Below are 18,668 nucleotides of genomic sequence, written 5' to 3'. Positions count from 1 at the left end.
ATGGTAAATTTAAAGTCAGTGTTAGCTTTCTTCTCTAACAACTGTTGTTTCACTTTTTTAGTTGCCTCTAAATAAAACAATTTATGGAATTTTAAGATCAGAAGTGAATCAGTAAAATCCTTTATAATAACGTGTTTCATAGTTTCTATTGAACTTTAGTTTTTATTTATGAGGTACTGGGTTAAATTAAAATGATGCTATCTGTTTGTTGCTAGAAGAAAATTAATACTGTTTTTGTTCTCCATGGCCAAGTCTAATGTCTGTCAACTTTAAATGGAAAAATTATGTGATTGGAAACCTTTACCTGATTTTATATTTAAGAAATATGACATCATGAGATTCCAGGCTTGTTTCTTCCTGTGGGGTGTATAATGAGGGACATGCTCTGGTACTTTTTGTTTTCGTGAGATATGCTGTGTTTCATTGTTCCTTAGGGTACCTTGTTTTCGTATTTTAACGTTTCAGAAAGCAAAATGAATTACATAAATCATTGGCCAGATAGCTATTCGGATGTGCTTTTCATAGGCAGAACATCAAACCCAGCATCAACATTTGCAGAATGAGTGTCAGGGACTTGGAAGAAAATCTGGGAGACATTAGTGGATTACTCTTTGAACCTGGAGGAACCAAATATTTGAAAAGCAGTGGGGTGAAAACAGCTAGCTCTGTACACTACAAAGCCAGCTAAAAGCTAATAGCTTTTAGATCTTTAATGGATTCTTTTAGGAAATGGTGCATTACTAGTGTTTCTGATACAACTTTTTTTGTGGGATAAAACATATTATTAAATCTGAGTCAAAAAGTGATTCATAAGCATTGGACTTTGAATGTGAAGTAGTATTAGAAACACCCAAGCCAATTTGTTTTTCGTGTGTTTTTCTCTTTATAAATGGGAAAGGTAATATATGATAAAAATTCCAAGTCTAAAAGAATTCTTTCAGTAAACAAAAGTAAAAAGTAGTAAGAAAACACTATCATAGTTTAATAGTTTTTTATTAGTAGGATATAGAATATTGATGTCTGAGTATAGTACATTAAGTGAGTACTGTGTTTCCCCGAAAATAAGCCCTAACCGGAAAATAAGCCCTAGCATGATTTTTCAGGATGCTCGTAGTGTAAAAGAAGCCCTACTGTATTTCCCCGAAAATAAGACTGGGTCTTACATTAATTTTTGCTCCAAAAGACGTATTAGGGCTTATTTTATATTATGAGCATCCTGAAAAATCATGCTACGGCTTATTTTCCGGTTAGGTTTTATTTTCGGGGAAACACGGTATTAGACTAACGTGATTAAGGGAATGTGTTAGACTAGATGAAATACGGTAGATTAAATATATCAAATTGGAATATTTAGTCACAAGCTGTAGGTGGTGCTGTTACTTCTCAGCTAATTCCATTCCTCTTTTAACTTGAGGTGCTTTATGTAATTTTTCCATGGGTCTTATTTTGTTCCATCTTCATCATCTACATGGGAGCCTTTGCTTCTAGTGGGAACTGGCAATGAACAGGCCTGTAAGCTTAATATAGATTTCAGTTCTGAATTTTCTTTCCAGAATTTGCTTTTCACTACTTTGAAAGAACCAGATAGACAGCAGTCAGTGTTCTTGTGACAGACCAGTGAGATGCAGAGACCATGAGAATTCTCGTAGAGATACTCACTCCCTGTGTGAATGAATGCTAGAGGTGCTGAGCATCTTCTGTCCCCATTTTCACTTTCTCAGGATTGGCTCCTTTATCAGGCAGGTGCTCTCCTTGGAAATTTGGGGTGTGTTTTAGCACGACAGTAAGAAATGTACTTTACATTTCTACTTGGAACACATATAAACAAATAATATTGAAAATAAACTTTCACAAAACAGTATTTAAGAAGTGCTGGTTGTAATGCAGAAAATGGATTTTATGATCCTCTACTGAGTTGCAACCCCTATTTGGAAAGCTAATTCACTGTCTCTCTCTAATGTACATTTATGTATGTGTACATGTGTGCATGTGTGTGTGTCTATTTACCATTCTCATATGAAGTAAGTGAACCATAGTGAGTGTTGGACAAGAATACATAAATTTAAATGTCTAGTTAGTTCTTGCTTTATTATCTGGGAAATTCAGTATGAAATTATTTTACTTATAGGCTGGAGCATTGGATTTGCTGAAGGAGCTTAAGAATATTCCCATGACTCTGGAATTATTACAGGTATGTGCTAAAATGTGTCATAATATTTAAATAGGTAATTGTAAAATACTTGAAATATTTTCAATACCAATATAAGTTTTTTTGTACTATCTCGTTATATTATAAGCCATTAACTTCTTTTTTAAAGATACAGTAACATAAATCAGTAATCAACTAAATTGCCATGATAGAAAAATGTTGTCTTCCTCAAGAAGAGTAAGACCTAAATCTCCAAGATTGCAATGGGAGTGAAATCTCACAGTGAAAGGAAGATAGGCTCTTGGGACTGATTTGATATCCCAAAATTTCACTTTCTTGCTCTGTCATCGATAGCTTCTGCCAGCATGAAGCTAGCTAGCCTCGGGAGTGAGGATGGCAAGGTGTTTCTCTTCTCCCTGTTTAGCACTGGCCAACTGTGTACACAATCAGATGTCTAGTAGACACTGCATAGATTCATTACTGAAGTCTTATTTTAATGTTCTACCAAGACTAAAACATAAAAATAAAATTTTAACAAAAGTCAAAAATTTAAAAAGGAAAGTAAATAGTAACACGAATCTGGCTATTTTCTACTATACATTTCTTATTTAACTGCCACCTTTGATGTTTCTGTTCCATTAAGTTAGAATTTAGGGTAGAGTGATAGGGGTGCATGAATATGGTTGGAAAAGAAATCATGTATTTATTTTTACTAATGTCTAACTGAAATTAAACATTTCTTTCAATTATGAAGGCAGTAAGCCATAGTTGTATTAGTAGTATTTATAGCTGTACTGAAATAAATCAGATGTTTTAACTAAATTTTATAGTTGTAGATCTATTGACATCCAATTTTGCTCATTATTATGGTAGCTATTTTACCTTACGCTAGATCTTATTTAATGTTTTAAATTAAGATGCACATGTATTACTATATTATATTTAAGAAAAGATTTTGTAACTGTATATTATATAATTGGTGTAATCCTATGTATTTATTGAAACCATTTTAAAAGCATTCTGAGAAGGGGGTCCATAAGCTTTAGATTGCCAAAGAGATTGATTGTGCAAAAAAAGTTGTAGACCTTTAGACCCAAGCAAAACAAAGGAAGTAAGTCATTCAGTCCTGTCTTTTCAGTTCAGATATCCTGTCCAAGAATCAACAGCTTCTCTGGCACATTAACTCTGGGGATAACCTTGCCTTTGAGACAGTACCGACCACTTAGGTATGGCCTTATCCTAGCCTATGTGGGGATAACCACATTGAAAACAACATAGTAACCCCAGTATGTATTTAAGAGAAATGTGTAGCTTTATAGAGGTAGTGGAGATTGGGTAGGCTATCATTTATAACACACTTGTGCTGTTTTTCATATGCTTCATTCCTTGGAATTGTGTTAGGGTGATGGATAGATACAGCTTTTCCCCCTCATTGAGCTTAAAATCTAATAGAGGAAAACTGACATGTAAGCAAACAGAAAAGTATAGTAGCCCAGATAAATGTCTGTATAGGATTCATTTGTCAGAGGTAGGGCAGGAAGAAGCACAAAGAAGTTCACTTCTTAATCTGATGACTTAATCTGGGAGGTTCAGAAAATTCTTCATGTAGGTGATAAAATGGAAACTGAGTCTCAAAATATGAATAGGTTATCCCTAGATAGATAGGACTGGGAAAGGTATTATTCCAGCAGAGAAAACAGTATGTGGAATATTAAGTTAATATAAACTAAGGGCAAGTCAGATACAGGGTTGAATTCATAGGCAAGTTGGCATATAGGGCTGCGTATGCAGTCCTGAAAGCAGTCCTGCCAAAAGGCCATAGTGCAGGAGAGTGCAGAACCACATTTGCACTGTGGAAGAAATGGGAGGCTGGGAACAGGAAGACTTGTTGAGCAATGCAGTTACTGAGGGGAGCAGTGATGAGGTCTTGAACTTAGGTAATAGCAGTAGACACGGAGAGAAAGGGTACTTGTTAATGATCATTCATTTAGTAATTATTAAATGCTTGCTATGTGCTAGGTATTATTCTACATGCTGAATGTAGTGGTGAAGACGACAGAGTCCCTGCTCTCATGGAACTTAAAGGATGGTAAAAGTAAACATAGCTGTGTATATCGTCTTTCTTTAATAGCTCTATTGAGATACAATTTGCATACCATACGATTCATTCATTTAAAGTATACAATTTACTAGTTTTTAGTATATTCAAAGAATTCTGCTACTATCACCACAATCAATTCTAGAACACTTTCGTCACCTAAAAAAGAAACCCTGTACCTTTTAGTAGTCAGGTCCCATTTCTCCCCAAATTGCCTCCTCTTCTTCTGCCCCAGGCAAGCACTAATCAGTCTCCTTTTTGTCTCTGTAGATTTGCCTATTCTGGAGATTTCATATAAATGGAATCATGCAATATGTGACCTTTTATGTCTGCCGCCTTTTACTTAGTATAATCTTTTTTTTCTTTTAATTTTTCTTTATTGGGGAACATTGGGGAACAGTGTGCCTCTCCAGAGCCCATCAACTCCCAAGTCGTTGCCCTTCAATCTAGTTGTGGAGAGTGCAGCCCAGCTCCAAGTCCAGTCGCTGTTTTCAATCTTTAGTTGCAGCGGGGCGCAGCCCACCATCCCATGTGGGAATTGAACCGGCAACCTTGATGTTGAGAGCTCACGCTCTAACCTACTGAGCCATCCGGCCACCCCTCCAGAAACTCAGCGGTGGCTAGTTGTCTTCAATCTCGTTTTGGAGAGTGCAGCTCACTGGCCCATGTTGGAACCGAACTGGCAACCCTGTTGTTCAAACCTCGCACTCTAATCAACTTGAGCCATCCAGCCGCCTGATATAATCTTTTTAGTGTTCATTCATGGTGTAGCATGTATCAATACTTCATTTCTTTTTATAGCTGAATAATAAATCTTCCATTGTATGAATATATCACATACCACATTTTATTTATCAGTTGATGGACATTTGGGTTGTTTCCACTTTTTTGGCTCTTATGACTCATGCTGCTGTGCACATTTCATGTACAAGTTTGTGTGTGAACATATGTTTTTGTTTCACTTAGCGTAGTACCTAAAAGTTGAAATGCTGAGTCATATGGGAACTTTATGTCGAACTTTTTGAGGACCAGCAGACTGTTTTCCCAGTGGCTGTACCATTTTACATTCCCAACAGCAAGTGAATGAGGATTCCAGTTTTTCCACATTCTTGTCAACACTTGTTATCTGTCTTTGATTATAACCATCATAGTGGGTATGAAGTAATATTGCGGTGTTGATTTCCATTTCCCTAATGACTAGTGATGTTGAACATCTTTTCATGTATTTGTTGACCATTTGTATATCTTCTTTGGAGAAATGTTTATTCAGATCGTTTGCCTATTTTTCAATTTGGGTAATGTGTCTTTGTTATTCAGCTGTGATAGTTCTTTATATATTCTAGATATGAGTCCCTTATCAAATACAGGATTTGCAAGTATTATCTCCCATTTGTTAGGTTCATTTTACTTTCTTAGTGGTGTTCTTTGAAGCACGAAAGTAAAAATTTTGTTGTAGTCTAAATTATCTGTTTTCCTTGGCTAAATTATCTGTTTTCTTTGGTTGCTTGTGCTTTAGGTGTCATAGCTAAGAAACCATTGTCTAATTCAAGGTTATGAATTTATTCCTGTGTTTTCTTCTAAGAGTCTTAATAGCTTTTACACTTAGATCTATGATTCATTTTGAGTTAATTTTTGTGTGTGGTGTTAAAAAAGTGGTGCAGCTTCATCCTTTTGCATATGGATATCTGTTTGTTCCACCTTGTAATATTATTTCTCCAATGAATTGTCTTGATATCCTTGAAAATCAGTAATGAAAAATGTAGGGATTGATTTCTGGATTCTTAATTCTATTCCATTGATCTGCGTGTCACTTCTTATGTAGGACCACATTGTCTTGATTACTGTAGCTTTGCTGTAGGTTTTGAAATTGGCAGTTGTGAGTCCTCCAACTTTGTTCTTTTTCAAGATTGCTTTGGCTATTTTGAGTCCCTTGCATTTCCATGTGAACTTTAGGATAATCTTCCCGATTTTTGTACAAAAGGCAGCTGGTATTCTGATAGGGATTGCATTGACTGTGTAGTTTGATTTCATTGGTATTGCAATCTTAACATTTAAGTCTCCTGGTCTGTTAATAAGGGATACCTTTACGTTTATTTAGGTCTTCTTTAATTTCTTTTTAACAATGTTTTATGTTTTTTCCTTGAGATTTAATAGCTCTCTTCATATAATCGTGGCAAAAACTCATGAGTGATCACAGCATGATTTTTCTTTTTTCCTGGAGAAGAGCAATCTGCTTATTCCATGTGATGTTGACAGTGTCTCTTGACCTCTCTACTCCTTTCTGTTTTACCACCAATGTGCAGCAGACTCTCTAAGTCTGCTTAATGCATTCTCCATCTTTCCAAGGTAATGTTTTTCTCACTGTATACCTGGTGTTCTATAGAAGCCAGATGGCCAGCCATGGGCAAAGACACATTTTCTCTCTCTAGAATTTCATGATATATAGTTTGTCTCAAACTTTTATTAGTGCAGTCAAGAAGCCTGTTTAACTCTACAATTCCTAATTCCTTGAGCACAAAACACTTTTATAGCCTACTTATGTATCTTGTATATAAATCATAGCCTACCGTTTTTAGGAAAAATGCATAGTCTAGGGAATTCTCAGAGGCAATTCTAGACAAGGTTATTCAAGTAAAATAGCTTTATAGTCCTTTCCTCTGTCTACTTTCTTCTAGTCTTCCCAAGATACCCCCTAAAAGGAAAAAAACACCTACCTCAAATTTTTGTTTTTCGCCTGCCTCTTCAGCCACATTTCTTATTGTTCTTACCTGGACAATCTCTTCCTTAGATAAGTATGCTTATTACAGTTGCTGCCTGCATTCTCCATATCTGCCTATATTCTTTCATGGGGTTTCTTAGGTTCTAAGCACGAAATCATTGACTCTTTAGTGATAAAAATATCCTGTGATAATTGAAAAACAATCACCCTAGAGCACAGTTTGTTCATGCTCTCCTTATGCCTTTATTCACTTCTGACCACCTCTGAAAAATTCCATTTTGTTTTCCTAATTCTTGTCAACCCCAAGCTTTAGAAGTATATTAGTAATCGGGTTATTTCTTCCACTCATTTCAAAAGTAGATTTTCTTTTAGGCGGTATGTTTGTGGAGACGGTGATAAAGAAGAGCTGTGAGTGAGTGCTGAGAAGAAGGAGGGCTGCAGTCAGTCACTGCTGTGCAGACCTGACACTCAGCATACCAGCGGCAAGTGCAAGCCCCGCTTCTGAGCAGTTAGCTGCTTCCAGTGGGACAGTTCTGGGTCCACACAATTGTGAGCTCTGCTATCCAGCCCAGGCACTTGCCTCTGCAAAGGTTTTTATATTGAAGTGCCTACTTCATCAGCTGACAAAGTAATGTTTTAGAAAAGTTCTCAAGTTCTCGAAGTATTTTCTTCACTAAAAAAAGTTCTGTGTATCTTATTTTCTAAAAGCAATAAGTCACTTTCTGTGGATTGAAAAAACCAAAACATTAATTCCGAAGCATTTTGGGCCTTTAAATGTGCAGAGTCCCCATTATCATTCTGTAATGGAACGTTTCCTGCCCTGCTCTGCTTTCCAAGGGATATAACACAGGGCACTGACTAAACACCTATTCTAAATTCTTGAGCACAACTTCTGTCATGAATCTCTTTGTTGAGTAGATTGAATAATTTAAAAGGAAGCCTTAAATACCCATTTATTCCTCTACCTTAAATTTACAGCAGGGTTCCCTTCTTTTTTTCACCACTAAGAATTCCTTCTGTTATTTTTTTCCTTCCATAGACCATATGTTTTGAAAGATTGTCTACTGACAACCTGAACTTACTAAATAATTTATCCTTTTTTATTTATCATCCCATAATTGGCCTGTCATAGCTTTTGTGTTCTTTGAGCACAATTTGAAAACCACTGATGTGCTGGAAAGAGCATGGACTTTGGGGGTGGACAGACCTGGATTAAAAGCCCAGCTTTACTTATTAATAATGGTGAACGTTGGGGAAGTCATTTATCGGTACTTCCAATCTCTTCATCTTAAAAATAGAGATAATGATCTTAACTCTGAAGGGTTGTTAGGAAGATTAACAAATATGGATGCTGCCAGCATAATCCTGGGCACATAATATTACCGCATGTTAAATTATCTATATTCTGTGAAGTCCATTTTAATGTCTGTGATTATATGCTGGTTTCAGGCCCCAAAAGAATGCATTTTAAGCCTTTGTAGGTAGTGGTATTTGTTTGGGTATTCTCATTGTATCAGGTGGTCTAGGATGCAACCTATGTAGAAGAATGTATAGATACACAGGAGGGTATATCTTAGTCCTGATTGCTTCAGCCTATTTTATATATAAATACAAACTTTTTATATTTTATTCTTGCTTCTTTCTTATGGAAAGACCAATTTCATTTTACTGTTTAACCAGACTTATTACTGTAGCGAGTTATATGCTTGCAGATCTCAGTGAATGAGTCCTGTGTTTGATCTGAAGATATATGTATTTTAAGTCTGTAGTATACTGTTGTAAGAATTCAAATAATTGAAGTTCTTTTCTATTCTAAAATGGAAATAGGAATCTGGGAATGAAGAAAATGATACACTAAATTGTCTGAAATAAAATTGTTTCTACAAATTTTTTTGTTGTTGCCTTGCAGTCTACAAGAATCGGAATGTCAGTAAATGCTATTCGCAAGCAGAGTACAGATGAAGAAGTTACATCTTTAGCAAAGTCTCTCATCAAATCCTGGAAAAAGTTATTAGGTATAATTGATCTTCCCTTATATATATTTATGATGTTCTGGTTTATTCACACATTTGGTTGTTGCATTTTTTCCTTTATGACTATAGATATATGAAAATCAATGCCTTATAAGAAGAGTGAGGGGTGTTAGTTTGACCGCTTTGAGGGTTTTGCTTTTCTAAGCTAGTCAAATTTAACTTTCATGTCTTTCCATACTTATTACTGTATTCTCTCTTTAAGAAAAATTTTCCCCCAAAGGGAAGGTTGTCATACTTTTCGAAAAGGATTTTAGAATAATTTTCTAACAGAAAACTTGCAAAAATAATATAAAAAACTAACATGTATCATTTTTGGGGGCTTATCTGCTGTTTTCTCATGATTCTATCATGCTGTGCATCCACAGTTAGAATACTGCGTAAGTGTGTTGTGTCCTCAGGGTTTCACATCCAGAGGCATGGATGATATTAGTTTTGATAGTTCAGTCAAAGTGTACACTGTATAGCTTATTATTTTTTTTCTTGTATCTAATAGGCATTCTGTGGAAGATACTTTAAGGTCTTGAAACAATATTGTTTCTCATCAGACCTCCCCACCCCCCTGCCCCCGTTATTTAGTATCCAGAGTCTTGCCCAAACAACTCTTTTCAGCGATAATTGCAAAATAGTGATTTTCTAACTCTTTCACTTCAATATTTATAAATCATTCAGTTATAAGAAAAAACTTTACTGTTACCTCCTAGTTATTTATGTATCTATCATTAGTGCAGATTCCTATTCTATACAATGGATTATAATCCATTATTCATATTTATTTTGACACTTACATTGTCCTAGATTTGACCAGCAGGCACCTCTGCAAACTGGCTTCTTTATTCCTTTGACAAGCCTCCTTCAATTTTATTTTTAAATCTCTTACATTCTGGTACCATAAAATGTATTGGGCTCATCCATCTTTCCTGCCCCGGTCCTGAAATCAGCCATTTCTTTAATCATATAGAAGAGAAAAGTACAAAAAGTGAACCTTTTAAAATTTCAAAGACAACAATAGTAATAATAAAAAAAGAAACCTGTTATAAGAGCTTGGAAACTAAAAACTAAAAATTATAAAGCCTATAAAATTTTAACAGTCTAGTCTTAAGAGAACTAAATGTAATATGTGATCCTGTATTGGATTCTGTACCAGAAAAAAAATTACTGTAAAGATTCATTATTGGAATAATTGGCAGAATTTGTATAAGGCCTCTAGGTAAGTAAACAATATTGTATCGCCGTTAAATTTACTTATAAATTACTGCTGTTATATAAATGAATTTCTTTATTCTTAGGGACTATCCAGTGAAGTATTTAGGGAGCATGACATCTGCTACTTTCAAATGGTTCGAAAGAAATATGTGTGCACATGATGGTGTGTGAGTGTACATACAACACACATATACTGGGGGTGCCAAAAAAATATGTACACATTTTAAGAGATGTTTTCTATGTAGTACTTTTCGAAGTAGAATTGAATTACAGTAGCAATGTGTAGTATGATGTTCACTCAAAAGATGGCATTAATCAAATGAATCCTAGGGTCACCATGAGACAGGCAGGACAGTCAAAGAAAATGGCAGAAGCACAGTTGTTCAAGGAGTGCAAGACAATTTTGAAGTGGTATTTGAAATTTGAGAATGTTGTGGAAGTAGAAGGACAATGGAGGCGTGAGTATGCAACAGAACCTCTAACACGCCTAACAATTGCACGCATTCGTGATAAGTTTGAGACGCTTGGTACTGTGTGAGGAAATTGAAATGGCATGTGCAGCTATAAAAGTAGATACTTTGGTTAACGTTGTTCAAGCAGTAGTTCGCCATAATCAGAAGTGTCTGCATGCTGAGCCCCTCTTGTAATTGCAGAAATCAAACGTGACTTGTATTCATCTTTTGTTATTGGTATGTATTGAGTATTACAATTTTAATACAGTTTGTTCCTTTCTTAAAATGTGTATACATTTTTTTGGCACCCTCTGTATGTATGTATAAGGAAGAACGAATGAATGAATGAGGAAGGAAGTGTGCCAAAACATTAACAACTTGGGACTCTGAATAAAGTTCTTTGTACTGTTCTTACAACATTTGTGCGGGTTTCAAATTATTTCAAAATAAAAAGCTTTTTAAAAAAGTCTAGTCTTCAAAGACATAGTGAAACTATTTGTAGTTAATTTAAATTTTAAATCGAATTCCATATTCTAAGGTAATTATGATTAGTCATAGAAAATTGAGAACCACATGCATGCATTTTTATTTCTGGAAAGATGGTTTACATTGTGAGGGAGAAAAGCGTAGACATTACACTTATGCTCATTTAATCTTAAATTTAAAAAAGTTTTATTCTCTTATACTTATTGGAAGTATGTAAGTCCAGTACAAGTTCTCCTTTAAAAACTTTTTTATTTACATTAAAAGATTTACATGTTTATTAAACAAAATTTGGGCAGTTGGAGAAGGGAAAAAAAAAAATCATCCTTAAATTTATCTAAATGTAACCATCAGTTAATATTTTGTTGCATTTCTTTTCATTTTTTCCCCTGGTATGTGGATTTTGCTATCACTATAATTTTACTTATGTTATTTATATGTATATGTGTGTGTCTATATATATATATGTATATATATGTATTTATATACAGAGGGTGCCAAAACAATGTATACACATTTTAAGAAAGGAAAAAACTATTAAAATTGTAATACTCAATATACACTGATAACAAAAGATGAATACAAGTCATGTTTGACTTCTGCAATTACAAGAAGTGCTCAAAATGGTTACCATCAGCGTACAGACACTTCTGATTATGGCGAACTGCTTGAGCAACGTTGACCAAAGTTCCACTTGTATACATTTTTTTGGCACCCCGGGGGTGTTTTTTTTTGTTGCTTTTACATCATCATCACAATTCATTTTTATAGGCTTCAAAATAATCTGTTGGGTGACTATACCATAATTTAATCACTTGCAGGTTAGATTTGTTGTTTTTATGGCTATTACAAACATCTTTCTGACTAACGCTTTTTCTTTAGATTGTTAGCTAGATTTCTAGCAGATTTACTACTACTACTACTAGGTAGCACAGTTTTGAATAATTAAGAGGTGCCAAACATTGACCAGTATTATTTTTTTTTAATTTTTTATATTGGGGAACAGTGTGTTTCTTCTCCAGGGCCCATCAGCTCCAAGTCGTTGTCCTTCAGTTTACCGTTTTCCCAAAAATAAGACCTAGCCGGACCATCAGCTCTAATGTGTCTTTTGGAGCAAAAATTAGTATAAGACCCGGGTCTTGTATAGTATAATATAATGTAAAACTGGGTCTTATATTAATTTTTTTGCTCCAAAAGATGCATTAGAGCTGATGCGGCTAGGTCTTATTTTCGGGGAAACACGGTAATTGTGGAGGGCGCAGCTCAGCTCCAAGTCCAGTCACTGTTTTCAAATCTTTAGTTGCAGGGGGCGCAGCCCACCATCTCATGTGGGAATTGAATCTGCAACCTTGTTGCTGAGAGCTTGGGCTCTAACCAACTGAACCATCCAGCCGCCCCCAACATTGACCTGTATTAATGCATTTAATCCTCCCAACAATCCAGTGTGCTAGGTGCTATTATCATCCTCATTTTATGACAAGGAAATTGAGACACAGAGATTAAGAACTGTAAGCACAGTTGAATTGGGGGAAAGAAGTCAGGCGGGGATCCGGTTGCCTCTGGCTCTGCTGTGTTGCCCACAATGTATTCAGATAGATAGTAGGACTGTTTTTAAGGTTGTTCATACTTATTGCTCTGCTTTCTGAGGGATTACATCAGTTTTACTGTTCTGTACAGCATTGGATCCTTATTAGATAGTATTGCTTTCTGCCCTTTTACTTTTGGAATATTTCTTAGTCTTTGCTATATTCTTTAATGTCATTATTAATCTTTGTTTTCTACCTCACAATACTGTAGTACATTTAGGTTTTGGGGCCTTCTAGGTGAATTATAGAGAATAACAAGGGGCAGTAAAGTGAGTATGTGAAAACTAAAGCATACACTTGATGCTATATGGTAGTGCACTTGAATTGTATTTCAGGTTTGCTGACCCTGAGCTTTATGAGATAAGTTCTAGAATTGTGATTTGGACCGAGCTGTCAGTTATTCTCATCCAGAATAGCATATTAGAGTCATTTGAGGAACTTAAAAGTATCCGTGATACTCATTCCTCACCTGCCAGAGATTTGGGTTGAATAGCTCAGGATGGGAACTTGAGCTGAGGGTATGCTTAAAAGTTGCCTAGGTAGTCATAATACACAGTTGAATATATGTTCCTCTGTATTCTATACATAGGGATGTGGTGAATTGAATTATTTATGTAGCTCTTATTACTTAGGTAGGGATCAAAATTTATGTGCTAGATCCAAACATTTTCTGAACCCAGCTTCAAGGCTGTTTTGATTTAAACATAAATACTTCTTTTCAGTGCTTAAATATTATTGCACTGGCCCAGTCTATTTTACATGCTTTATTTCCCAAAATCTAATTGCGCACCTCCTTAAGTCTTTTTTTTTCCTTTAATTTTTATTGGGGAATATTGGGCAGCAGTATGCCTTTCTAGGACCCATCAGCTCCATGTTAAGTCATTGTTTTTTTTTTCAATCTAGTTGTGGGCGGGGCGCAGCTCAGCTCCAAGTCAACTCGTAGTTGTTTTTTTCAGTCTAGTTTTGGAGGGCACAGCTCAGCTCCAGGTCAAGTCATTTTCAATCTAGTTATGGAGGGCACAGCTCACTGGCCCATGTGGGAATCGAACTGGTGACCTTGGTGTTACGAGCACTGCACTCCAACCGCTCAGCCAACCAGCCTCCCACCGATGGCTCAGTACCAAGCTCAAGCCATTGCTTCCAATCTAGTTGTGGAGAGCGCAGTTCACTGGCCCAGGTGGGAACTGAACCAGCAATCTTGGTGTTATGAACACCACGCTCCAATCTCTGAGCCAACCGGCTGCCCCGATCACCTCCTTAAGTCTTACAGCTTGTGCACTGTGTATTACTTTACATATTACTTGAGTAGCTTGCATACATTTTATTTACTTGTTGAAAACTTAGGATTTTAGGGGTTTTTTTTGTTTTGTTTCGTAAATAGCTTGATAATATGCAGTAATTCAGTTTTGTATTTTTTTTTTTAACAAATGCTAACAACTTAGGGATTTCATAAATTTTCAGATGGACCATCAACTGATAAAGATCCTGAAGAAAAGAAAAAAGATATTGCAATTACATCACAGAATAGCCCTGAAGCAAGAGAAGAAAGGTATTTTGCTTTATGGAAATTCATTTACGTTTAAAGTCATAGTTTTACTTGACCTTCATCTCTTCCATGGTCTTATGATCCCATATCTGTATTCTTCTATTTTCTAATCAAATGGAATTAGTAATGTATATAGCCAAATATTCTGAGGTTTCTTACAAGACTGCCTGGAAATTTAAGAGTTAGAAGACACTACATACATAGAAGAAATTATTTACATTGTACTCATCGAGTTTAATTGAATGGAATCTCTGGGATAGCATTATGTACTAGAATTGACAATGAAGGTACTGATGAGGGATTCAAATGGTTAATCTTCTATTTACTACATTTCTTTTAAGATTTTTTTTTTTTTTGGCCCTGGATTCAATTCTCCTTTTTATGTTTATTTTTCTTCCCAATTTAGCTATTTGTCATAAGAACTTAAATTGTGAAGTTCAGTAATAAAGGGTTCAAATTGTTTCTCAAATCTTATGAGTCCTTTACATTTATTCTTTCCTATTACATATAGTGGACGGTGCCATATGCAACACATTGATGTAAAAGGCAATATGCCCAGTAGATTAAATACAGTTCCTCTGTTCTTGGGAAGCTTGTAGTTTAACTCTTGACATTGATTTAGAGCAATAGTTCTCAAAGTATGATCCCTGGAAGAGCAGGGAATCTGGTAACTTGTTAGCAAAGCAAATTCGTGGCCCTGAGACTACTGAATCAGGAATTTGGTTGTGTAGCCTAGAAACGTTTTTAACAAACCCTTCAAATGATTCTGATATGCTCAAGTTTTAGGCTACTTATTTTAACTTCATTTATTTCTCAATATTTTCCCCAAATAAATAATGTACTGTTCATTTTTTTAGTAACAACAACAAAAAAATCCCATACACTGTTATTTTACATATTAGTACTAATTGAACTTAACGATAAAATAGGTAAGCTAAAGGTAGGGTTAAACGCCAGTTACTAATAAAATTTATTTAGTTTTTCTAACTATTTTGAGATAATTTTAGACTTTTAGAAAATTGTGAGAATACTGTAAAGAACTTCTCAATTGCCCCAATATGTATTGAGGTTAAGTTCATGAATTTGTTGCAAGGATGTTGCTAACCTTTTTTGATATCAGGGATTATTCATTATGAATTTGTACCAACTGGACAAACAGTTAACCAGGTTTACTATTTGGAAGTACTGAAAAGGCTGTATGAAAAAGTCAGACAACCTGAACTTTTCGCCAACAATCCATGGTTCTTGCATCACGACAATGCACCAGTTCACAGGGCACTGTCTGTGAGGGAGTTTTTAACCAGTAAACAAATAACTGTATTAGAACACCCTCCCTACTCACCTGATCTGACCCCCAATGACTTCTTTCTTTACCCGAAGATACTCAGTAATGAGGTATGTAGCACTTTTTCTAGGATGAGGTTGTGAACTTAATTGTCAGATCTCATATACACACACTGAATATCACTACGGTCATCTTCAAAGTACTCCCCTTGGGAAGCTATGCACCGATGCCAGCACCTAGTCCACCCTCAAAACAATTTTGGAACTCTTTTCAGAATGGCCATCAGAGCTGTTGTCATGTTACCCTTCATGTCCTGAATGTCATCAAAATGTTTCTTTCAATATTTCCTATATCTTTGGGTAAAGAAAGAAGTCATTGGGAGTCAAATCATGTAGTGAGTAGGGAGGGTGTTCCAATACAGTTATTTGTTTACTGGCTAAAAACTCCCTCACAGCCAGTGCCCTGTGAACTTGTGCATTGTTGTGATGCAAGAGTCATGGATTGTTGGAGAAAAGTTCAGGTTGTCTAACTCTTTAACACAGCCTTTTCTGCACTTCCAAATAATAAACTTGGTTAACTGTTTGTCCGATTGGTTCAAATTCATAATGAATAATCTAAACAACATACTTTTAAAGAACGACTGGGTCAAAGAAGAAATTAGAGGAGAGCTCAAAAGATACATAGAAACAAATGACAATGAAAATACATCCTACCAAAATTTTTGGGATGCCGCGAAAGCAGTTTTAAGAGGGAAATTTATATCATTACAGGCCTATCTCAAGAAACAAGAAAAATCCCAAATAAATAACCTCATGTTACACCTTAAAAAACTAGAAAAAGAAGAACAAGCGAAACCCAAGGTCAGCAGAAGAAAGGAAATAACAAAAATCAGAGCAGAACTAAATGAAATAGAGAACAAAAAGACAATAGAAAAAATTAATGTGACAAAAAGCTGGTTCTTTGAAAAGATTAACAAAATCGACAAACCCTTGGCTAGACTCACTAAGATAAAAAGAGAGAAGACACTAATTAACAAAATCATAATGAATAATCCCTCTGTTATCAAAAAAGGTTAGCAACATCCTTTTTTTCTTTTTTTGAGTGAGATCTTGAATGTGTGTTTTCAACTTTGTTTTTTGTTTTTGTTTTTTGTTTTTTTTTAATTTATTGGGGTGACAATTGTTAATGAAATTACATAATTTCAGGTGTACAATTCTGTATTACATCATCTATAAATCCCATTGTGTGTTCACCACCCAGAGTCAGTTCTTCCATCACCATATATTTGATCCCCCTTACCTTCATCTCCCTCCCCCCACCCCCCTTACCCTCTGGTGACCACTAAACTATTGTCTGTGTCTATGAGTTTTTGTTTCTCATTTGTTTGTCTTGTTTTTTTGTTGTTTTTGGTTTATATATCACATACCAGTGAAATCATAGGGTTCTCTGCTTTTTCTGTCTGACTTATTTCGCTTAGCATTATATTCTCAAGATCCATCCATGTCGTCACAAATGTTCCTGTATCATCTTTTCTTACCGCTGAATAGTATTCCATTGTGTATATATACCACAACTTCTTTATCCATTCATCTATCAAAGGACATTTTGGTTGTTTCCATGTCTTGGCCACCGTAAACAAAGTTGCAATGAACATTGGAGCACACGTGTCTTTATGTATAAATGATTTCAAATTCTTTGGGTAGATACCCAGGAGAGGGATTGCTGGGTCATATGGCAATTCTATTCGTAATTTTTTGAGGAACCTCCACACAGCAACATCCTTTTAACAAGTTCGCGAACTTAACTGTCAGACCTTGTACACACACACACACATTATTCTGAATCAAATAAGAGTCATTTGCAGGTAGGCCTTTTATGCCCCTAAATATAGCAATGTAGCAATGTGTATTTTCTAAGAACAAGGTCATTTTCTCACGTATAACCACAATAAAGCTATTAATATCCAGAAATTAACATTGATACAATACCTGTTTTCTAATCCACAGACCTTATTCATATTTCAACAATTGTTCCAGTGGCTTGTACTGCAAGGGGAAAAGATTTTTCCTAAATATCATTGAAGGTCACACTTTCCATTTAGTTAGTATATCTAATTTCCTTTAATCTGGAGTAATTCTTCAGTGTGTGATTGTCCTTCATGACATTGATAGCTTTGAAAAATACAGCCCATAATTTGAATTTTGGATATAAGCTTCTAATTGTCTAACCTGGTGACATTCAGAGTCACTGATTTAATGCATTGAATATAAAATATAAAAATATAGACAAATATTTTAAATAGATGTTAAAGGAGGAGTAAGTTTTTAGTATATTTTTATCAGTTTTACGTAATCTAAGTTTAGGGATAGAGCCGGTATACAAAAGCATAGAATTCTTATGGATGAAGTCTGATCAAGTGGTAAGGTGGAAAACTTCCTCTCTTTCTCTCTGTGAAGGAAATTTTAAGAAAAAAGTCTGAGGTATCATCTAAAGGAGACACAAGTTTAGCTCTAAGTGACTTATAGCTGAAAAGGGTTTTACACGTAAAATTATGTTTTTAGATTATTGGGTGTAAGAATTTAAGGAGAAACTAATGTGATTAAATGCTTAGGAAGGAGTCATCAGAATGTAAAAAGTGGGCCCGCAGTAGTGAAATTAGTAAGGGTAAGGCTCCATCGTCCACCAGGACAGTTTCCAGTGGGTAGGCTAAGCATACTGCTACAGACACAGATGCAAAAGCATACAATTGAGGCATTTAAGAAGGGAGACTTTGAATTGTTGGTTTGTTCATTGATTTATCGCTGAAAGGTAGCATACTATGTACTAGGAATACATAGAGGAGGAAGTCTTAGTCTTTGCTCTTGAAAAGCCCAGTCTGGCAGGGGAGAATATATAAAAAGTCACCATAATACAAACCTGTGTGCAGACAGTACTTTGAGAGTACGGAAGGGAAATCAGAGACGGCTTCAGGAAGGAAATGACTAAACTTAGAAGGTATGCAGAATGTCCGTTTTCCCCACAGTGACCTCTTTGTGAAGTTTGACAATGGGTTGTATGTTGGAGAAACGGCAAGGAGGTATCTCGCCTTGTAGCAGTACAGCAAGTTAGATCTAT

The 18,668-nt window shown here is 35.5% G+C and overlaps 1 protein-coding gene across 4 annotated transcripts in view; it reads left to right on the top strand.

Annotated features, from left to right (window-relative positions):
* LOC308506784 (transcription elongation factor A protein 1) overlaps nucleotides 1–18,668 on the top strand; it is a 140,465-nt gene that overhangs the window by 107,178 nt on the left and 14,619 nt on the right. For all 4 annotated transcript variants that reach the window (XM_081070724.1, XM_081070723.1, XM_081070725.1 and 1 more), the window contains 3 exons: nucleotides 2,129–2,191; nucleotides 8,876–8,981; nucleotides 14,185–14,272. In XM_081070724.1, coding sequence (XP_080926850.1) covers nucleotides 2,129–2,191; nucleotides 8,876–8,981; nucleotides 14,185–14,272 — 257 coding nt within the window. The remainder of the gene's footprint in view (nucleotides 1–2,128; nucleotides 2,192–8,875; nucleotides 8,982–14,184; nucleotides 14,273–18,668) is intronic.

The sequence above is a fragment of the Rhinolophus hipposideros genome (assembly GCF_964194185.1).
Source record: "Rhinolophus hipposideros genome assembly, chromosome: 13".
Lineage (NCBI taxonomy): Eukaryota > Metazoa > Chordata > Mammalia > Chiroptera > Rhinolophidae > Rhinolophus > Rhinolophus hipposideros.
The sequence above is the reverse complement of the archived record's forward strand: the minus strand, read 5'-3'. Positions and strand labels throughout refer to the sequence as shown.